We start from the raw sequence: 25,310 nt of genomic DNA, 5'->3' as shown, positions 1-25,310 counted from the left end.
TTTGGTATCAGGGTGATGGTGGCCTCATAGAATGAGTTTGGGAGTTTTCCTTCCTCCTGGAAGAGCTTGAGAAGGATGGGTGTTAGCTCTTCTCTAAATGTTTGATAGAATTCATCTGTGAAGCCATCTGGTCCTGGACTTTTGTTTGTTGGAAGACTTTTAAGCACAGTTTCAATTTTGTTACTTGTGACTGGTCTGTTCATATCTTCTACTTCTTCCTGGTTCAGTCTTGGAAGCTTATACCTTTCTATGAATTTGTCCATTTCTTCCAGGTTGTCCATTTTATTGGCATGGAGTTGCTTGTAGTATTCTCTTGGGATGCTTTGTATTTCTGCGGTGTCTGTTGTAACTTCTCCATTTTCATTTCTAATTTTATTGGTTTGAGTCCTCTCCCTCTTTTTCTTGATGAGTCTGGCTAATGGTTTACCAATTTTGTTTATCTTCTCAAAGAACCAGATTTTAGTTTTACTGATCTTTGCTATTGCTTTCTTTGTTTCTATTTCATTTATTTCTGCTCTGATCTTTATGATTTCTTTCCTTCTGCTAACTTTCGGTTTTGTTTGTCCCTCTTTCTCTAGTTCCTTTAGGTGTAAGCTTAGATTGTTTATTTGAGATTTTTCTTGTTTCTTGAGGTAAGCTTGTATAGCTATAAACTTCCCGCTTAGAACTGCTTTTGCTGCATCCCATAGGTTTTGGATCATCGTGTTTTCATTGTCATTTGTCTCTAGGTATTTTTTGATTTTCTCTTTGATTTCTTCAGTGATCTCTTGGTTATTTAGTAACGTATTGTTTAGCCTCCATGTGTTTGTGTTTTTAATGTTTTTTTCCCTGTAACTGATTTCTAATCTCATAGCATTGTGGTTAGAAAAGATGCTTGATGATTTCAATTTTCTTAAATTTACTGAGGCTTGATTTGTGACCCAAGGTGTGATCTATCCTGGAGAATGTTCTGTGCCCACTTGAGAAGAAAGTGTAATCTGCTGTTTTTGGATGGAATGTCCTATAAATATCAATTAAATCTATCTGGTCTATTGTGTCATTTAAAGCTTGTGTTTCCTTATTAATTTTCATTTTGGATGATCTGTCCACTGCTGTAAGTGAGGTGCTAAAGTCCCCCACTATTACTGTGTTACTGTCGATTTCCTCTTTTATAGCTGTTAGCAGTTTCCTTATGTATTGAGGTGCTCCTATGTTGGGTGCATATATATTTATAATTGTTATATCTTTTCCTTGGATTGATCCCTCGATCATTACATAGTGTCCTTCCTTGTCTCTTGTAACATTCCTTATTTTAGAGTCAATTTTATCTGATATGAGTGTTGCTACTCCAGCTTCCTTTTGATTTCCATTTGCATGGAATATCTTTTTCCATCCCCTCACTTTCAGTCTGTATTTGTCCCTAGGCCTGAAGTGGGTCTCTTGTAGACAGCATATATATAGGTCTTGTGTTTTTTGTTTGTTTGTTTGTTAGTTTTGGGGGTTTTTTGGGCAGTACATGGGCCTCTCACTGCTGTGGCCTCTCCTGTTGTGAAGCACAGGCTCTGGATGTGCAGGCTCAGCGGCCATGGCTCATGGGCCCAGCTGCTCCGCAGCATGTGGGATCCTCCCAGACCGGGGCATGAACCCATGTCCCCTGAATCGGCAGGTGGACCCTCCACCACTGCACCACTAGGGAAGCCCTGGGTCTTGTTTTTGTATCCATTCAGCAAGCCTGTGTCTTTTGGTTGGAGCATTTAATCCATTCACATTTAAGGTAATCATCGATATGTATATTCCTATGACCATTTTCTTAATTGTTTTGGATTTGTTTTTGTAGGTCCTTTTCTAGAAGAAAAATAATCTCTTGAAGGCATTGTTTGTAAACTTTTTTACATTTACTTTAATTTAAACTTTCTGTATAAAAGGTATTCAAAGTTTGTATACATTTTGTGGCAGTTTAAAAAATTGGCTTCAATTCTTTTACACACCTCCCATAGAGAGGTCAGGGGGGGTGTCCATATAGTACTCTGAGTAGGCTTGAAACTTCTTCAGCCAATGAAGTAAAGTAGAAGTGACACTATATGGCTTTTAAGTCTATATCAAAAAGGCCATTCAGGTTCTGCCTTGTTCACTAGAACACTCACTTGTGAAGCCCTGAGCCACCATTTAAAAAGTCCAGCTATCCTGAGGCTGCCATACTGTGAGGAAGCCTAAACCACAAAGAGAGACCACATAATAGGCATTCCAGTTAATAGGCCCAACTAAACCCAGTCTTCAAGTATTCCCAGCCCAGGCACCAGACATGTGAGTAGGAAACCTACAGATGACTCTGGACCCCAGCCAGTGAAGTCTCCCCCAGCTCTTCAAGTCTTGCCAGCAGAGACCTCAGACATCATGAACCAAAGCTAAGCCATCTCTGCTGTACCCTGCCCAAATTCCTGACCCAGAGAATCCATAATGACAATAAAGTAGTTGTCACTTTATGCCACAAAATTTTGGTATGGTTTGTTATGCACAAATAGATAACTAGAATGCTTTGAATACAGTTACATTTTATTTTTTAACTTATATTACTGAAGATGATTATTAGTTAAACTAGTGATAGAAATTATAAAAGTGGAGGGAAGGAAAAAAATGTTTAAGGGACAAAAGCAGAAAGAAGGACTTCCAGTTTTGGCAGCATGAGGGATTCAGCAACGCCTCTCTGTAATAAAACACATAAATGCTTCAAGGAGGAATGAATAGATATATTTTTCCATATTCTTGCTGGTTAAGTACAATTGAAAACTCTAGACACTGTATATAAAAAAATAAGAAGATTCTATAAGATGGAGAGAAAAAGGCAGATTGGCTAGTGACCTAGAGACCCTAGAAAAGACACAGTGATGAGTTCCCTAGGATTTATTTTTGCCTTATACATCCCAGACTTGGAGGAAGCTGGCTCTCACTCCCACCCAGCAGTAACAAGCAGTGTTGCTCCCTTGGGTATCAATGGGGACTGAGTGGGGAACCAGGACTTTCATTGCCACCTGGCAGTAATGGGGCAGCATATCCCTTCCACAGTAGTGTCTGAGGAAGCTGGCTAAAAGAGAAGTAAATTAAGATACAGAGCCCCATAACATAATAACCAAAATGTCCAAGTTTTGACCAAAAATCCATCATACCTATAACCTAAGATCACAAACTGAATGACAAAAGATAATCAATAGACACGAACACAGAGATTCTAGTTTAACTCTAGTTTAAATTCTACCTTAGTTTCTAGCAAAAATTCTGATTTAAATATGTAAATATATTTAAAGTAATCATGTGAATCAGTCTTTGGGAGTTCTAATTATTATGAAAGTATGGGTAAGCTGCTAAAATATGTTATGATTTCCTTTACAAAATTATTTCTCTTACATACGAAAGAAGTCCAGAGGTAGCAAGTCCTGTGCAGGCACAAAGTTTTTATGGGTGTCAGGGATCCGGGTTTCTTCCATTTTGCTGCTTAGCTTTACTTACATGTCTTCCCATGTTCCAAAATGACTGCTAAAACTCCAGCCATTTCACTCAAAACTTAAGCAGCAGGATAGAGAAGGGAGGAAAAGGGGGAACAGCCTTCATTTCTCAAGAGATTTCCCTGAAGTCCCATCAGTTCATTAATGTATATCTCTTTGGTCAGAACTATATGCAAAACTCCAACTTGCTGCAATGTAGTCATCTTTTGGCTACATTGTGCTCAGTAGAAAATTGGGACTCTGTTTATTTGAGAGAAAGGAGAATGGGTATGCGGTTAGCAATTATCAGTCTACTCAAGATTCAGACTGGAGAAAAGGTGGGACTATAGACAGTCTCCAAAGGATGAAATGAGGAAGAAAAGTAAAAAAAGAAAAGAATGGAAAAGAAAAGGAATAGATACCCCTCCTGCATTAAGAAGGATAACATCATAAGTGAGTTTCTATTTAGGAATGGTAGGCAGTGTCTAATTAGTATAATACTTACTATTAATACTAACAGCTAAAGAAATTTTTTTAAGTGGTTTCAAAGTGAAAACATATTTCTTCCTTCTATAATGTATTCTTTGTTTATTAATCTCTTAACAAGCAAGGAAATTAATTCCTCCAGAGTTACTAAACTTTTGCTTTCTGTTAAACATATAGGCACCATTTATTTGATTGACTTGGATAAATGCTTGTGAACCACTGTTTAAATTACACAGTTATTGGACTTCCCTGGTAGCACAGTGGTTAAGAATCCATCTGCCAATGCAGGGCACATGGGTTCAAGCCCTGGTCCGGGAAGATCCCACATGCCGCAGAGCAACTAAGCCCGTGTGCCACAACTACTGAGCCTGCACTCTAGAGCCCACGAGCCACAACTACTGAGCCCGTGTGCCACAACTACTGAAGCCCATGCACCTAGAGCCTGAGCTCCACAAGAGAAGCCACCACAATGAGAAGCCTGCGTACCACCATGAACAGTAGCCCCCACTCGCTGCAACTAGAGAAAGCCCGCGTGCAGCAACGAAGACCCAATGCAGCCAAAAAAATAAAAATTTTTAAAAAATAAATAAATTACATAGTTATTTTAATCGTGGTTATTATAAAAATTAATGATGGTTAAAAATGCATTCTGGGGAGACAGAGTGGGGGGTGGGGTGGGAATGGTTATGAAAGAACAACAGGAAGGAACTTTGTGGTGATGGAACTGCTTTGAATCTTTACTGTGGTGGTGGATGCATGAAACCACATGTGATAAAACTGCATAGAACTTAATATACACGCACGCACGTGTAAAAGTAAAACTGGGAAGATCTGAAGAAAATGGGTGGATTGTATGAATACCAATATTCTGGTTGTGTGTACCATAGTTTTGCAAGTTGTTATCTTTAGGGGGTACACAGTATCTCCTTGTATTATATCCTACAACTTCACGTGAATATACACTTATCATAAACTTTAAAATTTAATTTAAAAAATATCAGTTGATGAAAATGATTCAGTGCATATTCATTGCTTATTTTCTTAAGGAAAAAAAATTGAGAAGCTTGCCTTTTAATTCTCTTAATGGCATATTTTTATTAAGAGAAGTTCTCGACTTTAATGATAAACTATTTATCAATCTTTTTATGATCAGTGATTTTTCTGTACAGTTTAAGAAATATTTGCCTTCCCCAGATCATAAGGATGTTCTCTCATGTTATCTTCTAGTAGCTTTGTTGTTTTACCTAAGTCTACAATCTATGTGAAATTGATGTTTGGGTATACACAGCTAGGAGTCAAGACACACTGGTCTTATGAATATCCAATTGACCCAGCATAATTTATTGATAAGCTCACACTTCCTCACTGCATTGCAGTATCACTTTTGTCATAAATCAAAAGACTATATATGTGTCGGTTTGTTTCTGGCCTCTATTCTTTTCTATTGGTCTATTTGTCTATCTTAGAGCCAAAGCTGTACCATTTTATCCTAATAATGAGCTTATCTCAATAATAAGAGGTGATATATGGTAGGTATAGGCCCTCCAACTTTGTTCTTCTGTGAGACTCTCTTAGCTATTCTTGGCCTTTTGCAATTACATATACAGTTTACCCTTGAACAACAAGGGAGTTGGGAGCGCCAACCCCTACCCAGTCGAAAATCCACAGATCATCTAGTAACTTAGTATTTACTATCGAAAAAAATCTACATGTAAGGGGACCCACACAGCTCAAAGCCATGTTATTCAATGGTCAACTGTAAATTTGAAATCAGCTTGTCAATTTTTACCACAAAATGTCAATTTTTACTGGGACTGCACTGAATCTATACATCAATTTGGAAGAAGTAATATGTTTTCATTAAAAGTCTTCCTAGCCTGAATTTGGTGCAGCCCTCCATTTATTTAGGTTTTCTTTAATTCCTCTCAGAAATAGTATATAGTTTGATATGAAGAGATCTTGCACTATTTTAGATTTATTCATATGTATTTAATTTTTTATATTATTATAAATTTTATCACCTAAAATTTTTTATTTTCTAATTTATTATTGCTATAATATAGGAATACAATTGAGTTGTATATACTGACCTTGTATTTATCCTTTCCATTGCTCTTAATTTATTCCTGCATTTCTGTGCTTCCAGCTGGGTCATTTTTCCTTGAGCCTGAATAACTCTCTTTAACAATTCTTTGTGTGGGTCTGTAACAAAAAAGTTTTTTTTCTCAATTTTCATTTTCTAAACACATTTGTATCTTCATTTTGAAGTCTATTTTGCTGGGTATAGATTTCTAGGTTAACTTCTTTTAAAACATTATTCCACTTTTCATGGATTTCCTTATTTCTGTTAAAAAGTCAGGTGTGAGTCTTATTATTGCTCTTTTGAAAGTAATATGTCCTTTTAAAACTATATTTTTGGTAGATTTGTGGAGGAGGGAATGTTGGGTGTGCAGCTTGATAAAGGGAGTTGATACCAGTCTTCAAGATGTGGGGCCTCTCTCTTCCCCCTAGTTGTCAAAAGCCATCCAGGGCCCTGTCCTATCTTTTTAACAAAAGTGCCTACATGACTGTCCCTGCCTTCTTTAGGAGCAAGTTCTTCGATCCACTGCTTTCACATGGAAGCGAGGTTGAGAGGCTGACCTATCTGACTCTTCCTACAGTGGTACCCCAATCAATAACTCAATTGTCCAAGGGCCCTACAGATATCAATAGCTTCTTTCTGTGTGCTTAGAACACCCCCAAGGGCCACTCCTACTTCTATATTAAGCCTCTGCTTATGCAACTTTTGTTTGTCCAACTATATTCCAGTCCCGTTGGCCTTCTTTTTTCAAAGATTGTCATAATGTCTGGGCCATTGAGAGCACTCCTTCATGTTTTTCAATATCAACGTATGTACATGGATGCATATGAGAGGGTGTATTCATCTAACTTTCCTGTAATTTTTAGAGATTTTCTAAAGAGGGGAGGAGTCAGGAGAGGCTAGAACTTGTTCTTGGTCTGCCATCTCGATTCAACCTCTTGGTTAAATTTCTAAGCACATATTGAACTCTTTTAGTACCGAACACAGACAGCTGCTAGTATCATATGATCTTTTTTGGAAAGCTCTGCTTCTGAGGTGATATCATATTAAGCTATTTCAATTTAAGACTCAATCCCCATGTTGAAATTGGCATCTGCATGACACATGTGAATAAGTTTCATTGTCATTCCTCAAAATTATCTTCCAGATTTTAATATCTCAAAAGACCTGAGAAAAAAAAAAAAAAAAAAGACCTGAGAGTTCTGCATTACAGAAATTCCCAAAAACATATCACAACAAAATATAAATAATATTTTTGCTCAACTATAACAAAAAAGAGTATTTAAAAAATATGTAAAGTGCTAAAATTCAAAAATAAGAAAAAGCAACTCAGTAATCTTGAAATGTTATTTCCCTACACTCAACTCTGAAGTTACTTCAATCAACAGGCTCTTTTGCCAACACTAATAAATTCATTAATAACTTATCGTTGATTTACCACTGATTGAGAATTAAAGAGTAAAATGCAAACTTGGAAATCTAAAATGGTCTCCAATTGGTTGTACAATAGAAATTTTATATAAATAAATGCAATCCTGAAATCATATAAACACTAAATATTCATAGCAGCTAAATCTAAAGAGTTCAACAAAACAATCTTTTAAAAAATATTTAATGCATATCTAACATGCCCTAGGCACTGTTCTAGGCAGGGGATACAAACAGTGAACAAAACAGACAAAACCCTCTGCTTTGTGGAGCTTATATTCTGATAAATGCATATAATTTGAATAATATGAACGTGGCCTTTTCCTACAGAAATTACTAAAAAGGTAGACAAATATTTTATGCCCAAACACAAATATAGATAGCTCTTATAGTAGTCCAACACACAATCACATAAAAAGATTTTGAGAACGTTTATAACACAGAGATACATTTAGCCACTGACTTCAAAACAACAGAATATCAATATCTTGTCAGAGAATGTGAGCAAGGTCAGGTGCCCTAAAATTTATCTGACTAAGCGATTCACTTGGAAAAGAAGGTATTAGCTAGGTTTTGGTAAGGGTATTAGATGTTAGGTAACTCTTAACAGATCTTAATTTATATCCCCAACCAAGCAATTGAAATAATCCAGATATCAGGACTGTGCAGATTGACAAAAACAGTGAGTCTAGCAGGAACAAGATTTTGATATCCTAGAGTTGTACTATCCAATATGCTAAATACGAGTCAGGTGTGGTTAACTTTGAATTAATTAAAATTTTAAAAGTCAGCTCCTCAGTCACATTAGCCACACGTCAAGTGCGCAGTAGCCACATATAGCCTGTAGCTGCAATACTGAACAGTGTACATACAGAACATTTCCCACACTGCAGAAAGTTCTACTGGACAGTGCTGTTCTAGGGAATCAGAAGAGGCACACGACTCCTGGGAAAAAACAAAACTTTCTAAAGAGGGCTACAAAAAGTGGCAATTTAAGGAATTCCTTGGCAGTCCAGTGGTTAGGACTTGGCATGCTCAGTGGCAGGGGTCTGGGTTTGATCCCTAATCGGGGAATCGGGGAACTAAGGTCCCTCAAGCCCCGCGGGGCAGCCAAAAAGAAAAAAAAAGAAGTGGCGATTTATAATAATAGCAAAAAATAAGTTTTCTTCTCCGTCCCTTGGCTATTTTTTAAATTTAAAGAAGTTCTCAGTGTGACCATCAGTGTGATTTCCTCCCTAAGATTATCCTTTAGAAAAGGATTCTCAGACCTCCCTGGTGGCGCAGTGGTTAAGAATCCGCCTGCCAGTGCAGGGGACATGGGTTCGAGCCCTGGTCCGGGAAGATCCCACATGCTGCGGAGCAACTAAGCCCGTGCACCACAACTACTGAGCCTGAGAGCCAAAGCTACTGAGGCCTGGGTGCCTAGAGCCCGTTCTCCACCACAAGAAAAAAGCCACCGCAATGAGAAGCCTGCCCACCGCAACGAAGAGTAGCCCCCGCTCGGTGTAACTAGAGAAAGCCCATGCGCAGCAACAAAGACACAACGCAGCCAAAAATAAAATAAACAACAAAAAAATTCGCCTGCCAATGTAGGGGACACGGGTTCGAGCCCTGGTCCAGGAAGATCCCACATGCTGCGGGGTAACTAAGCTCGGGCGCCACAACTACTGGGCCTGCAATCTAGAGCCCACGAGCCACAACTACTGAGCCTGTGTGCCACAACTACTGAAGCCCGCGTGCCTAGAGCCCATGCTGCGCAACAAGAGAAGCCACCGCAATGAGAAGCCCACGCATGGCAAGGAAGAGTAGCCCCCGCTCCCCGGCTTGCTGCAACTAGAGAAAGCCCCCACGCAGCAATCTAGGGCCAATGCAGCCAAATAAATACATAATAAAATTTTAAATAAATAAAACGAGCTCTCTAAAAATGGGCTCATACTTAAAAAAAAAAAGAAAGAAAGGATTCTCACCGTTAGAATCCGGAGTGAAAAAGATACGCAATTCTAGTTGCAGCCTCTGAGGCTTCCCTCTATCAAGGAAGGGCTCTGCCCTCTGGGCCGCGAAGTCTGTGCACACTGGGCATTGGGCTGAACTCCTACTGCCACTCAGCGGAGAGAAGAGACAAGGGCTCCTTTGCCAGTTTGGCGGTTGCCAAGCGACGGAGACAGTGCCGGGCTTGACCTAAGGAGGAGGGCGCAGACTGAAAGATGCTGAAGGATCTGTAACAACGCCGCCTTCTATTGGCTGAAGAGCGCTCGGCCATTGCCATGAGCCAATGAGCAGACGCATACGGATGACGTCAGACGCCATGCGACTCCTCCCACCCACTCTCTAGCGACGCGTCTAGAGACCACCGAAACCCACCTCAAACCCTTTGGTGGAGACGTCTGTATTACCGCATGTTTACCTCGCAGCTCGCGCTGCTGCAGGTGTTCTTCCTGATGGTCCCCGAGGGCGTCCGGCCTCAGCCATCTCCGTCCCCGTCTGGGGCAGTGTCCATCCAATCGGACCTGGGGCCAAGGACGCAGGGCGAGACCCTTCAATCCTCCTCGGAGGTGCCTGGCGTCTCTACAGTGACTCCTACTGTCGTGACTCCCTCGGCGCCTGGGAATAGGACCGTGGATCTCTTCCCAGGTGAGGGGAGAGGATGCGGGGTTGGAAACTGTTGACTTAGATCCAAATTCTGTGAACAAAGTGAATTCCCATAAAGTAAGGAGTGGGGCTGTTGGAAGAAGGGGAATTAACACTTGGAAGAGTTTGGGGATGCATACCCCATTTGCTCTGCTTTATGTTGTACTTTTATAGTCTTACCGATTTGTGTCTGTGACTTGACTCCCGGTGCCTGCGATATGAATTGCTGCTGCGACAGGGACTGCTATCTTCTCCATCCCAGGACAGTTTTCTCCTTCTGCCTTCCAGGCAGCGTGAGGTGAGCTGCGATGCTCAGGTTGAATCCTAAAGGGGATTGGGGCAATAGAATAAGTAACATTTGGAAGTAGGAAGAGTTAGCCTTCGTGCCTCCCATCCCCACTTCCACTCCTGGGAATGGAACTACCTTGGTTTTTCCCAGGAGAGCCGTTCCACTTCTGATGCTCTAGAGCAGGGCTGGCCAATAGAATAGAATCTTCGTATTGTCCTGTGGCTGCCCAAGGAGTCCTATCTTTGGCATCTGACTGATACCGGTGGGGCACCCTTCTTTGGACCTAATCCTCATTCTAAATGTATCTATTCTCCCTCCTGTTTCCTCAGGTCTTCAAGTTGGGTGTGTGTAGACAACTCTCTTATCTTCCGAAGTAATTCCCCGTTTCCTTCAAGAGTTTTCATGGATTCAAATGGAATTAAGCAGTTTTGTGTCCATGTGAACAACTGTGAGTAGAAATATGTTGGCTATTCCTATTGCCTAACATTTACTGAGGGTTAGCTTAGTCTCTGACGTTTATTCCTTTTCTTTGTTTTTTAAACTTTTTTTCCCCCTTTGGATCTCTATCATGCTCCCTCTCCTTCCACCTGTCCCCCTGCCCCTTCTGTTTTCTCTTATTAGTGAACATTGGCAATCTCTTTTGCCCTCTTGGCTGTGGTCAGAAAGCCCATACAGAACTTTAATTTCAGTCAGCCCTCTTAGCTCAGAGGATTACAGATAGACTATGTCTCCCACTTGCTACAATCTCCATGAAGGGCCTCACTGAATCCCCAGTGCCTGACATAAGAGGCACCAAATAATACGTGAATGAATGTCTTTGACAAATGAGTCTACATCAACCTTGTTTTTATTTTAAGAGGCAACAATATAGGGGAAAGAACATTTGACTTGGGTCTCAGCCCTTCATTTACTTACCAGCTGCACAGTCTTGAACAAATTTCCAGGCTCATTTCTTCAACTGCAGAATGAGAAATAATATCACTAATTCTGAATGTGAAAGTGCTCTATAACTGTAGAGTGCAATAAAAATGAAAGGTAGTTGTTATTAAGGTTTTTAAATAGACTTAGATGGCTTCTGGGGTGGCGCGGTGGTTAAGAATCCGCCTGCCAATGCAGGGGACACAGATTCGAGCCCTGGTCTGGGAAGATCCCACATGCTGTGGAGCAACTAAGCCTGTGCGCCACAACTACTGAACCTGCGTGCCACAACTGCTGAAGTCCGTACGCCTAGGGCCCGTGCTCCACAGCAGGATAGGCCACCGCAGTGAGAGGCCTGTGCACCGCAGGGAAGAGTGGGCCCCGCTCGCCGCAACTAGAGAAAAGCCCAGCAGCGAAGCAGGCAGCGAATACCCAACACAGCCTAAATAAATAAATAGACTTAAAAATTTGTTGGTGATGAGTATAACATTTTTAAAGATGTACATCTAATATGTCTTTTTTTAATTTATTGTCTAAGAAGCAAGATAATGTTCTCACATAAAATAGACTTAAATGTCCCTTACACTCTGGAAGTCAGCTCATCCTGGTTTCATCTGTTAGAAAATAAATTGCAAAACTATATTTGTTTCCTAAAGCAACCAAGTTTGGGTTTGAGGGGACTTGAATTTGGAAGCAGTTATCAGGAGCCTTGCGGCCATTCAGGTTGTGAGAAGGTAAAGGGAGCAAGGCAAATGCTGCATTTTAAACTAAGGCTGCAGGGCTTCCCTGGTGGCGCAGTGGTTGAGAGTCTGCCTGCTAGTGCGGGAGACACGGGTTTGAGCCCTGGTCTGGGAGGATCCCACATGCCGCAGAGCAGCTAGGCCCGTGAGACACAACTACTGGGTCTGTGCGTCTGGAGACTGTGCTCTGCAACAAGAGAGGCCGCGATAGTGAGAGGCCCGTGCACCGGGATGAAGAGTGGCCCCCGCTTGCCACAACTAGAGAAAGCCCTCTCACAGAAACGAAGACCCAACACAGCAAAAATAAATAAAAAATAAATTAATAAAATAAAGCTGCAGCTTTCCCATCCTTTCCAAATCTCCCGTTGCTTTCTAGTTCTAGCCTCATGAAAATGCTCCAGGGATATCGCAGTAGCATTCAACTGGTGCTGCCTGCTTTTAATCCCCTCCTGCTTCCCATGCCATACTGTTTCCAGACCAGTGTTTCTGAACTTTCTTTCCCCAGCAACACCTGAGAGTCACTCCTTTAGAACTTATATGATACTTAGAATTGTTAGCATTTTATATGAATGTTGTGTCTCCCCAGGTAAATTGTCGGCGCATAGAAAGGATGGACCATATCTTTGCCCACGGTGCTTAATATTTGCTGATAATAATCATCAGTAACAGACATTGTTAGAGGCTGTAAAACATGATGGAGTGGGAAAAATCCTAGACCAGGAATCGGGAGATCTGTGATCTACTCCTGGCTCTGCCAGATGGCTCTGTGGCCTTTTGCAACTCATTTACCTCTTAGGATCGAAATTTCCTAATGGAATTGGACCAGATGATCTCTGGGCTTCCTTCCACATCTGAAATTGTATCAATCTAAGTCTAAATACCTTTAAGCCCTGTTGGGTATAATATACCATATATGATGGTAGAAATTTTAGGTAGAAATTCTATTTATCCTTAGCCTGTGCTTCTTATCTGCATTATTCCTGCTTACCATCACTACCACCAATATCCCTGCACTACAGTGAGAGACAAAATGTTAACGTTCTCTTACTCTTTTAAGCCATGAAAAAAATATTCAGATGGATATTTTCCATCTCAATGTACCTTTTTTTTTTTTTTTTTTTTTGGTACGCGGGCCTCTCACTGTTGTGACCTCTCCCGTTGCGGAGCACAGGCTCTGGACGCGCAGGCTCAGCAGCCATGGCTCACGGGCCCAGCTGCTCTGTGGCATGTGGGATCCTCCCGGACCGGGGCACAAACCCCTGTACCCTGCATGGGCAGACGGACTCTCAACCACTGCGCCACCAGGGAAGCCCGTCAACGTACCTTCTTTTTTAGCTTAACTTTTCTTTCATTTATAAAGATAGAAATAACTACATTTTTTAATGAGGTAAGTATTTCTTCCATGTGGTTTTCAGGGTATGAGTTCTGAAGGAACTATTAAACAGCACCTGGAAGCTTTAAAATTTGAACATTTCAGATCAGAGATGGAAGAAGGTGGTCTGCAGACCAGCAGCACTAGCATCACCTGTTCCAGAGCAAGGCTTTTCAATCCTAATATGCACCCATATCACCTGGAGATCTTGTTAGCATGCACATTCTGATTCAGTAGTTCTGGAAGATGGCTTAAGATTCTGAATTTCTGACAACATCCCAGGTAGTGCTGGGGCTGCTAGTCTGTGCACCACACTTTGAGTAACAAAGATCTAGGAGACAGATAGAAAGTGAGTAGCCTGAAAGGCCCCAGAATTGAGAGTTATCTTCATTTCGTGGTCCGTCAGAAAGCTGAAAAGTCAAATGAGTAGGACTTTGTGATCACAGAGGATAAAGGACAAGCTTATGTTATGTGGCATCTTCATTAGCTTTTGGTGCTACATGTCTTGATTTCCTTTTGAATCTGTCCAAATGACCGTAATTATGAAGAAAGAAAGAAACTAGTATGGGCCAATTTTCTGCTACATCCCTTTTTCAAGTTAGCAGAAAACTTGGGTGGTAAAGCAGAGTGTTGTTCATTACAGGCCACCCTCTGGGCAGGGGAGAATGTCAGAGGCTTTTACCTACATCTCTCTCCTGGTTCTGAAGTGCCGTAAGGAGATGGCTGCAGGAGCTTGGATAGATTTATACATTGCTATAATATAAATTACAGAATTGTTAGAGAAAATACCCTTTGAGTGTATTTGAAAAATCTTGAATGTAGAAATTATAAGGTGAAAGGAATAAAATACAACAAATCCATATACTTGAGAGATGGAAGCCTTATGAGGACTGGTTAGTTGAAGTTTAGAGGAGGTTGGAAGACTTGGAGAAGACAAGTCAAATATTGTCTCCAACTCTGCCATCTTCCTATGGAAACAGTACCATTTTGTTGTACTAGAGACTCCTCTGGTATGGGACAAATGTGTGCATTACTGAGACTCCTATTTTCATCACAAATTGCTAATCATACACATTCCTGGCATCAGAGGCATGGAACTGACTGGCATTCGTTGGTCATATTCTTATCTCAGATCTTAATACTAAAGCAATAATTGAATTAACAAATTACAAATAAATTATTAGGTGATAGAAATCAAAATTGTTATTATCTCTGAAGATGGCATATTGATTGGGAACCTGGGAAAATGTTCTGAGTGGTAGTAATAAAAGTATATAAATGTTTAAAAATTCTTTGAGTTTATGCTTAAGATTAGTGCATTTGCATACTTTACGGTGTATATTTTACGCCTCAATAAAAATATTTTTAAAGATTAGTTTCTTGGTATGCCAGATACTTAAAAATGATTTTATTTTATCTAAACCCCTTTTCTTTTTAAAATTATTTTAGCAAAATTAACCTATTTCCAGAAGCTCCAAAAGGTCAATGCAACCAGCTTCCAGGCCCTGGCTACAGAGTTTGGAGGTGAATCATTCACTTCAACGTTCCAAACCCAGTCACCACCACCTTTTTACAGGGTGAGCCTACGGAAGCGGGAGGGATCATTTGGTTTTGTTTTTCCCCACATACTGACAATTGACGAGGTATCTTTGAGATACCCACCTGCAACTAGGTAAGCCACTGTCAGCTCTTTTGGAGGGCAGTATTGTCCATGTTAACAACCTATTGAGTTTACTTGTTTCTGCTTATTCTTTTCTGGTGGAGTTCAGTCCAATCTCGCTGTGAATAAATTTCTGCTGTACTTTGTTTAGGCTGGGGACCCCATTCTGACTTACTTCCCCAAGTGGTCTGTAATAGGCTTGCTGAGGCAACCTGCAGGAGTCGGAGCTGGGGGACTCTGTGCTGAGAGCAATCCTGCAGGTGAGCCTGGAGTACAAGCGCCAGCCTTTTTGTTCAGTTTAAAATAGGCTTTCTCATGTACCACTCCCTTAATTCTAAGGTTTCCTGGAGAGTAAAAGTACAACCTGTGCTCGTTTCTTCAAGAATCTGGCAGATAGCTGTACCTTGGATCCCACCCTCAACGCTGCCTCTTATCATAACTTCACAGTCTTGAAGGTGGGTGTCCCTTCTCTCCCCCCACTGTCACCGCTGTGGACTTAAAAAGTTATCATGCTTCCCACAAGCACTGAACTGGAAGTCAGGATGCCCAAGAGCTATGTAGAAGGCAGAGGGCCTAAAAGCCCTGTCATCTGAAGAAAGATGAAAGAAGTAGGGATAGATAGGATAAGAGGTTCTCACCTTTCTGGCTAGTGGAATTTGCTAGGGGAGGTTGGATGGGGTGACATCTCACTATTTCACCAAAACTTCTTGCTTTTGCTGTTTGTTAGAACTCTACTCAGAGTAGGTGGGCATCACAGTCCATCCAACCTCAGCTGAGCCCTGCTTCTGGCATTTTAGTGTAAGGAAGAGTCAGGTAGAAAAAAAATGTTGATTTTTTTTTTTCCCCCAAATGAGAAACCACAAGCTCCTAGAGATTTTATGTTAAGATATATGCACACTCATGTCCTTGCTGTTCTCTTATACTAGGTTCCAAGAGGTTTGAGTGATCTGCAGAATACAAAGGTATGATGCTTTTTATCAGGAAAAACGAAAGAGAATATTTGGTCCCTTTACATCTGAGGCAGTCTCACTCTAGATTGTAATGGTGAAAGAGAATGTGTTTGTGATGCGTCAGACTGTTCAAGTATGAGTCTAAAAGAGTGTTTTTCTTTTTGTTCTATATAATTAATAAGCATCATATGAATAAGAATCATAAGGTATTAGGTAAGTTTGAGAAACTTTGGGTAAATAAAGTTAAACATTATATTTAGGATGGACTACTTGAAGTCTTTAATATGCTAGAGGGTCTTCTTAATCTCTAAGAGGGAAGTGCCAGATATAGTATTTCTAAAACTTATTTGACCATGGAACCTTTATTTTATATCTAATAGAAGTAATGTTCCAAAAAATATGTTTTGAGAAGTGCTGAATTAGAATGACTTTTGAACTTAAGTTGTAGACTGGCAATGGAAGGAGAGGGGAAGGTGATGGTCAAAAAGGAAAAATACTCATTTCAGCATAATATGTAACTAGAAGAAAAAGTGCTGCTTTCAATTTTAATTGATTTGCCTCTTTCCCTTGCTAGTTCCAGGTGCCTGTAACACCTGTCTCACAGACTGACTCTCCTCTGTTGGCTGGAAACACTTGTCAGAATGTTGTTTCCCAGGTAGGGACGCTGACCTCAGATTCTGGACTGATGTATGTTGATCAGCATTAGCAGAGGTGCTTCATCTTCCATTAAGTACCAGGCCAACCCCACGTGAATTTTTGTGCATTACCTGAAACTTAACACATCAAGGACTGAGCCCATCACCTTCCTCCCCACATGTTTCAGTCGTTTCCATTGCTGCCATCCTCCTGCATTTCACATCCAGAACATTAAAATTATTTCTGGTTCCTCTTTCTTTGCCCATGTGCAGTCTGTTATGGTTTTTACTGACCACAGTTTCTTTTATTGACAAAGTCAGTATCATCTGAACCTCTGAAATAGACTAGTCATCTTCTTTTCCTTTATTCTGTCTCTTCTAATCAACCAACAAAAGTAAGAATTATTGGAAAGCATCATTTTAAAAACTATGCTCAGAAATCTCAGGTTACCTTCACTTTTTCATGACTTCCGTCTCCAGCTGCCATCTTTATTCATCCTCAGACATTGTGAGAGCCAGGCAAACCAGGTTTCCATTCCATGCTCACCTCTGCCTGTGCTTCTACTCACCTCCTCTGCACAAGATCAAAACTTATTTTTCTTCCCTTTCAGTTCTTACCATAAACTCACCTCTCCCATGAACTCTTTCAAAGAGCTCCATCCAGTCTCTTTTTTTATGTGTAGATATAATATGAAGTCAAATTTTATCTTTTCATGGTATTTGTATTTAGCATTTTTAAGATTACTTTTTTAGTCTCTCTCACCCAGTTACTTTTTAAAATTGAGATGTAATTGACATATAACATTGTATTAGTTTTAGGTGTACAACATAATGATTTGATGCACATATATACTGTGAAATGATCATCACAGTAAGTTTAGTTAACATTCATTACCTCACATAGTTAACAGATTATTTTCTTGTGATGAAAACTTTTAAGATCTGCTCTCTTAGCCACTTGCAAATATATAATGCAATATTGTTAACTACAGTCACCATTCTGTTCCCTCATTCAGTTACAATAAAACCCTTAAAGACAGGAAATCTTCTGTCCTAAACATAATTGGCCCACAAAATAATTTTTATTAATTGATTCTACTTTTGTATTTCAGGTCATCTATGAGATAGAAACCAATGGGACATTTGGAATCCAGAAAGTCTCCATCAGTTTTGGGCAAACCAACCTGACTGTTGAGCCAGGCACTTCATTCCAGCAACACTTCATCATTCGCTTCAGGGTTAGGGCCCTTCTCCTACAGGGGATCAAGAAGAAAGAAATATCGGGTTAGAAGTAGCACCCCTGCTTCTGTAACACATGCAAGATAGAATAAGAATATGAAGGACTAGTTCAATCTGTCAACTGAAGCCTCAACATTTAATATTCCATAATTTAACTTCAAGTGATAAGGATTCAACAGTGTTTATTCGTTAGCATGTTCCCCCAGCAAAGCAGGACTTCACTCACAAATCCAAACTCTTTTTTTAAATAGTCATTTTGAATCATAAACTCAACTAATATCCCACAAAAATTCTTTAACTAGCTTTTTTCATGTTTCTGGGCATTCAGCCTTTTACTCATTTCCCACTTAATCTAAGTTTCCAGTCTTGATCACCACCTTTTGGCTTTCTTCTACTTTCTTTCTTTTTGAACCCAGCAGAGTCCAGTTTCTCCTCAACTCTGCCCACAAGTGATCAACCGAATCCCATGTCTCTCAGAGTTCATCTGTGGAACATCTATAGTTAATTAAAATACATTTCTAAATTACATTTAATTAAAATACATTTCTAAATTACATTTAAACTCCTGGTTTTAGCCACACTGAACATAGCCCTAAATTAATAGTAATTTTGAAAAACAGGATTGATAGATCGTTTATAGATCTTTAGTTGTAATCCTTGGTAGAAGTAGCATGTAGTGAACATCAATGTTCAGATCCTCAGAATTTATTTTAGTGAATAAAAAACAGTAAAAGATGCTGAAGTATCAATTTCTACAAAATGCTGCACTGTGGAAGGAAGCCAGATTGTTCAGTGCAGCTAACCTACAGCATTGCCTAAAGGAAGGGTATGAAGCCACACTGGAAGGTGGGAGAGCATGCTTTTCTCCATATTGACTTTTCCTTCACTCTTTCTGCAGGCTTTTCAACAGAGCACAGCTGCTTCTCTTACTGGTTTTAGAAGTGGGAATCCTGGCTATATTGCTGAGAAGCCACTCCTGGCTCTAACCGGTGATAGAAGACACTCAGTATCCTTTTTTGGGTCTCTGGGTGGCCTATTGCAGCCTAATGAGAAAAGCTTTAACTACTGATCTTTTGGATTTTCCAATTATGAGGTTCCCCCATTTTTTAGGTATTGAGGACTTCCTTTACTAAACCATTAATACATTAGGATCTCAAATGTTGATGCTACCAAAGGCTTTAGAACTTACATTAGCCTGGCCATAGGTGAGGATCCTGACTGAATTTTGTTTGTTTTAATGAAATATTTATATGCTGGTGTGTGGTCATCCGTTTTTGAAAAAACAATAATTGTTTCTCTATATTTTCATTGCCAGAGGAAAAAGAATTGTGACTTGAATAATATATTAATAAAGTACAAAAAGCGTTAAAGAAATAATAAGAAGCATAAATTTTCCAATCTGCCTACTTTTTTTTCTTTTATGATCTCCTTGACCATCGCCTTCCACCTCAGATGACCCTCTTACAGAGCAAGGGTGATGGAACTTGCTCTATTAAGAGACATGAAGTACAATTTGGAGTGAATGCTATATCTGGATGCAAACTCAGGTAGTTCTCTGCTTCCACATCATTTCCAACAAATTTGTCTCTGCCTGTAGGGAATATGTTGATGTGGCAACTTTTATATTTTGAAATCAGAGTTCAGAGAATGCTAGTTAGGAGTAATGTTTAAATAATATTAATATTACTAAGAGTTTTTTTTGACAGTCCTTTATATCTGCTAAGGATTATTTCCTTCCGTTTATTTTAAGATATCATTTCTAATGTTTGGATGAATTACATTATTATGTTAACATTGGACTCCAGCCTCCGTGGTGTTTCATTTCAGGCTGAAAAGCATGGACTGCAGCCACTTGCAGCAGGAGGTTCATCAGACTCTTCATGGAAGTCCCAGACCAGAGCACGTTGCCATCTTTGGTAATGCTGACCCAGCCCAGAAGGGAGAGTGGACCAGGATCCTCAGCAGGAACTGCAGTGTTTCAGTAAGGAGAGAAATACACATTCTGACCAAAGCTCACTTTCCTCTTTTGTCTATTAAGATTAACACCAGCCCTGTTTCCATAGTTGATTTGGTTGTCATAGAAGAAAGATAATGTGGTTGTCATAAAAGAAAGAATATAAGAAATCATGCCCATTTGAAGTCATTATTTCAGGTTAGGTTTATACATAACTTTCCTCACTCAGAGAAAAATTTGAAGGTAGGAAGTCTAGAGATTGGCCTCTGGTTCAAAATCAACCTTACTCATAATAGGAGAAGAATAAACTAAATATATTTCATATATATTTCAAATGTTCTCTTACATTCTTGAATATTTGGTCAGCACAGATTCTTTCTTTGAGGTTGAAATTGTGTTCCTTGTGTTATAAAACTTTTACATTTATGTTTAGTAAAAATACATTAACAGGGTAAAAATTCAAACCATGTAGAATAGTGTTAATGAAAAGTAAAAACCTCAGTACCCACTGCCCCTGAAGAAATCTAATTTAGCTGTTTCTGTTTTTACTGTTTCTGGTGGCCACTACATCAGTGCTCAGCAGGTGTACCTCTTGATTCCAGTCTAAGTAAAATAGGGAAATCTGTGTGTGTCTAAGTAAAATAAAGAAATCTTTCTTCTTCCCCTTTTGCCTACCCCCTACCTCCTGGCTTTAATCAACTGTATGTTTCATTTTATTTCCTTTCACTTAAACTTTTTAATTGTTTATTTTTCTGTATAAATAATACATACACTTGGCTCAAAATTCCAAAAGTACAAAATAAAACTCTCTCTCAGACAACTCTTCCCTTCCACAGAGGCAAACGAAGTTACTAGTTTCTTTCCTTCTAGAGATATTGCATGCTCACACAAGAAAATACTCATGTTCTTTTTTATAATCCAAATGCTATAATATCAAAACACAGCTCTGCACTTTGCTTTTTTCACTTGACCTTCAGAGTTTATTCCATATCAGTATATAATAAGCTTCCTCATTCTTTGCATGGTATAGTTGCATACTATTCCATTATATGGATGAACCATAAATAATTTATTTAGCCAGTTTTATTGGCGAACATTCAGGTTGTTTTCAGCCTTTTGCTGTTACAGTGTGGCATTTTATTTTATTATTTTTTTAAATAAATTTATTTATTTATTTTTGGCTGCATTGGGTCTTCGTTGCAGTGCGCAGGCTTCTCATTGCAGTGGCTTCTCTTGTTGCGGAGCACAAGCTCTAGGTGCACAGGCTTCAGTAGTTGTGGCATGTGGGCTCAGTAGTTGTGGCTCGCGGTCTCTAAAACACAGGCTCAGTAGTTATGGTGCACAGGCTTAGTTGCTCCGTGGCATGTGGGATCTTCCCAGACCAGAGCTCGAACCCATGTTCCCTTCATTGGCAGGTGGATTCTTAACCACTGCACCACCGGGGAAGTCCTTTTTTTTAATTTAATTTAATTTTTTTGGCTGTGTTCAGTCTTTGCTGCTGTGCACGGGCTTTCTCTAGTTGCGGCGAGCGGGGGCTCCTCTTCATCGTGGTGCATGGGCTTCTCATTGTGGTGGCTTCTCTTGTTGCAGAGCACAGGCTCTAGGCATGTGGGCTTCAGTAGTTGTGGTGTGTGGGCTCAGTAGTTGTGGTGCACGGGCTTAGTTGCCCCACAGCATGTGGGATCTTCCCAGACCAGGGCTCAAACCTGTGTCCCCTGCATTAGCAGGCAGATTCTTAACCACTGCAAGTGTGGCATTTTATAACCTGGTTCAGGCACCATTTCATACATGTGAAAATAAACCTATATGATAAATCCTAGAAGTAGAGTTGCTAGATCAAAAGGTATATGCAGGGCTTCCCTGGTGGCACAATGGTTGGGAGTCCGCCTACTGATGCAGGGGACACGGGTTCGTGCCCCGGTCCGGGAAGATCCCACATGCCGCGGAGCGGCTGGGCCCGTGAGCCATGGCCGCTGAGCCTGCGCGTCCGGAGCCTGTGCTCCACAACGTGAGAGGCCACAGCAGTGAGAGGCCCGCGTACCGCAAAAAAAAAAAAAAAAAAAAAAGGGTATATGCATTTAAATTTTTAATAAGTATTGCCAATTTATTTCCCATCAGGTTGTACCAATTTACAGTCCCACTATCCATCTATGAGGTGGCTTGTTACCCCATACTCTCCTCAACACTGGGTTATCAAACTTTTAATCTTTGCTCATCTGATAAGTGAAAAATAGCATTCCATTGTAGTTTTATTTTTCTCTTGCTGTGAGTAAGGCTGAGTATCTTGACGTATAGTTGAACAATTCGTGTTTTCTTCACTATGATCTATTTATATCTCTTGCCCATTTATTGATTACTTGTCTTATAACTTGTAGAAAATCTTTGTATTTGAGAAATTGGCTCTTTTCTCTTGTATGATTTGTAGATATTATTTTCCCAGTTTGTCATTTGTCTTTTGACTTTGTTTATGGCTTTCATGCCATGCAGAAATTGATTTTCATATTGTGAGATTTATCAATCTTCTTTTCTTTTTTTTTTTTCAACTTTCACGTTTTGGTTCAGACTTTGAAAGGCCTTTCCCCTTAGAGATTATTTTTAAAATGCCCCCTTTCCCTTTCTCAGCACTATTATGACTTGATTCCTTGTATACTTCTTTCCTTTAATGAGACTTGGGGGATAAGTAGCTACATGTACTTGATCCAGCCTTTGGGGAACTGCAGTCAAACTGAGTTCTCTTAAACTTCATACAGCCATACTGAGGGAGTGTGGTTTTGGGTAATACATGGCTGAGTACAGAAAAGGGATGGTTAGTGACAAGGATTGAGATTATAGTGGAACTACTCTTTATTATTCTTAAACCTACTATTTATATTTTTAAATCACATTTTTGAAGGATATTTGATAACATGGAAAATTTTTCCTAATGTAGATAGAATAAATGAAAGGAAAAGTATTTTAAAATATTTGGAACAAACACATGAAAAGATTTTCAACATCATTAGCCATTAAGGAAATGCAAAACCCCAAGGAGATACCACTTCATACCCACTGGGATGGCTATAATTTTAAAAATGGACAATAACAAGTGTTGGCAGGAATGTGGAGAAATTGGAACCCTCAGACATTGTTGGTGGGACTGCAAAATGGTGGAGCCGATTTGGAAAAGAGTTTGACAGTTCCTTAATCAATTGAACATAATCATAGTCTGTCTTCCCCTAGTCCTAGTTTAGACATGTTATTGCCTGTGTCTGAGCCTTACTATAAAAAGTATGAAGTTAGAAAAGCACAGGCATATTTGAGGATAGTTTGTATCTGCTAAGTTATAGTAACCTCCTGATTTGTGTCCTCACTTCCATCAGTGCTACCTGCATCTTGGAATTAATCCTCCTGGGGGTCACACTGCTTGGTTGGACTTCATAATCTAACCCTGAAATGTCCTTTCTTAATCTTTTCGCTGTTCCTGTGTTCAAGTCCTTTGCTTCAGTCAAGTGATCTGCTCAAGGCCAGTGCCTCACACATGTCTGGCACATAGGAGACACTCAGTAACTATTCTAATTAATCAGCAACTGTCCCTCAGTGGCATCATATGCTGTTCTAGTTGCATACCATTTTATATGCCATCTCTCTACGTAAATTTTCCTTTAAACACTATTTTTTCCAGTCACATATTACTCATCCCAGTTCCACAAAACCATCCTCAACCAGAAATGGCTGTTTCTTCTTCTGGCGTTCCACAGTACTGACTGCACCACTCACTGAGCACTTCTTATAACCATTGTACATGGGTTCATGTTTTATTAATCTCTACATTAGTATTTCCATTTTAGAATATTAATTTTTTAAGCTCATGGACAGTAATATGGCCTATTATGAACTTCTGTGTCCTTTCTCTAAGCCACATTGCCTTCTCTGTTATTGTGTAATGTTTAAGAAACAGTGGCTACTTAATGCATGGTAAATAACTATAGGCAACCATCAGCAATTGAAGCAAATGCTTCTTTTCCCTTCTGCAGGCTATGCATTGTACTTCCTGCTGTGTCATACCAGTTTCCTTGGAGATCCAGATACTGTGGGCATATGTAGGCCTCCAGTCCAACCCACAAGCTCATGTGTCAGGAGCCCGATTCCTATACCACTGTCAGCCCATACAGGTAAGTCTTGGCTCATAAAGGACCACCAAGCCTTACAAAGCCTCGATTGTCTTATGAGCCGTTTGATGACCAGATAATTTTTTAACTTCTGAGAGCCAATTTATGCTACCAGCCAATGTTTGGTTAGAATGAGCTGACACAATTAACTTTCAAGTCAATCCTCCCTGCCTGGTTACTGAAATTTAACATGTTTTTACGGTGAATACAATCTATATCCCTTTTTTTCTGTTTTTTTTTTTTTTTTTAATTTCATGACTATAGTAATAGGTTAGTTCTTTTAACTTAATCATACCAGTATTACTACACTGGTTGATTCAACCACAGAAAAGATTTTCCATAACTGTGTTCAGTGTGACAGTCATATGCTAATTAGAGTCTCTGGGCCTGTTGGTTGCTGTTAAAGTTACTACTGTAGCTAGTTTGTAGTCATCAATTCTTGGTTGATTGCACTCCATTAAAGTTAATTTTTGGGGACACGGGTTCATGCCCCAATCCGGGAAGATCCCACATGCTGTGGAGCGGCTGGGCCCATGAGCCATGGCCACTGAGCCTGCGCGTCCGGAGCCTGTGCTCCACAATGGGAGAGGCCACAGCAGTGGGAGGCCCACGTACCACAAAAATAAATAAATAAATAAAAATAAATTTTTTTTTTTGCCTGCACCATGCGGCTTGTGGGATCTTAGTTCCCGGACCAGGGATCGAACCTGTGCCCCCTGCAGTGGAAGTGCAGAATCCTAAACACTGGACTGCTGGGAAATTCCCTAAAATAAATAATTTTAATATGTAGTAAACATATACCCATTGTTTATGATGTGCCTTAAGACAGCTTTAGCATCTATCTTGGTTTTAGAACCTAACACTTAGCTTTAGAAGTTCAAAAACAGAAATCATTAGGTCCTGGTGAACTGATTCGTGTATGAACTTATTAACTTTTAATGGAAATTAAAACTAATTGAAATTATTACCTGTAAGTCATTGCATTTACCTCCCAGAAAAGAAACTAGAGACTACATTTAAGTCAGAAGTAAAACACCTTTAGCTCCTCCCTCACAACAGAGTTGACCACCTTAGCTCTCTATGCCTGTAAATGTGTTAAAACTTAGGTTGCTGGAAACTGTGTTAATGAGAACATTCCATTCTCCCTGTGTTGGTTTACTGAATAAGATAGAACTCTCTGTAAGACTCATTTAATCTGTTACAGATACTGCACTGAATCTATTGTTTTATTTTTATGAACTGTATCTTTATTTATGAATACCTGTGTAGTTTGGGAGTATACCTACAGGACTGTTTTTATCTTCCTGAATCTCTGGCTCTGTTAG

General features: G+C 39.8%; 2 protein-coding genes across 8 annotated transcripts in view; one reads left to right on the top strand and one right to left on the bottom strand.

Annotated features, from left to right (window-relative positions):
* ENTPD1 (ectonucleoside triphosphate diphosphohydrolase 1) overlaps positions 1–9,575 on the bottom strand; it is a 112,498-nt gene extending 102,923 nt beyond the window's left edge. Inside the window, exon 1 of the mRNA XM_033425642.2 lies at positions 9,420–9,575. The gene's annotated coding sequence lies outside the window, so the exon portion shown is untranslated. The remainder of the gene's footprint in view (positions 1–9,419) is intronic.
* A 164-nt stretch (positions 9,576–9,739) lies between these two features.
* Positions 9,740–25,310, top strand: part of TCTN3 (tectonic family member 3) — a 29,230-nt gene continuing 13,659 nt past the window's right edge. The window contains exons 1-13 of one of the 7 annotated variants that reach the window (XM_033425631.2): positions 9,745–10,083; positions 10,255–10,378; positions 10,699–10,817; positions 14,849–14,976; positions 15,211–15,319; positions 15,399–15,514; positions 15,986–16,021; positions 16,584–16,664; positions 17,757–17,882; positions 18,782–18,889; positions 19,336–19,430; positions 19,711–19,864; positions 23,851–23,988. In XM_033425631.2, the coding sequence (XP_033281522.1) occupies positions 9,849–10,083; positions 10,255–10,378; positions 10,699–10,817; positions 14,849–14,976; positions 15,211–15,319; positions 15,399–15,514; positions 15,986–16,021; positions 16,584–16,664; positions 17,757–17,882; positions 18,782–18,889; positions 19,336–19,430; positions 19,711–19,864; positions 23,851–23,988 (1,569 nt within the window). In that variant the 5' untranslated portion in view covers positions 9,745–9,848. Of the gene's footprint in view, positions 10,084–10,254; positions 10,379–10,698; positions 10,818–14,848; positions 14,977–15,210; positions 15,320–15,398; positions 15,515–15,985; positions 16,022–16,583; positions 16,665–17,756; positions 17,883–18,781; positions 18,890–19,335; positions 19,431–19,710; positions 19,865–23,850; positions 23,989–25,310 lie in introns of all 7 variants that reach the window. The other 6 variants (XM_004268375.3, XM_033425632.2, XM_033425633.2 and 3 more) reach the window with 6 other exon arrangements.

This window comes from Orcinus orca, chromosome 14 (assembly GCF_937001465.1).
Source record: "Orcinus orca chromosome 14, mOrcOrc1.1, whole genome shotgun sequence".
Classification (NCBI taxonomy): domain Eukaryota; kingdom Metazoa; phylum Chordata; class Mammalia; order Artiodactyla; family Delphinidae; genus Orcinus; species Orcinus orca.
Note: the sequence above shows the minus strand (reverse complement) of the source record. Positions and strands in the feature narration are given on the sequence as shown.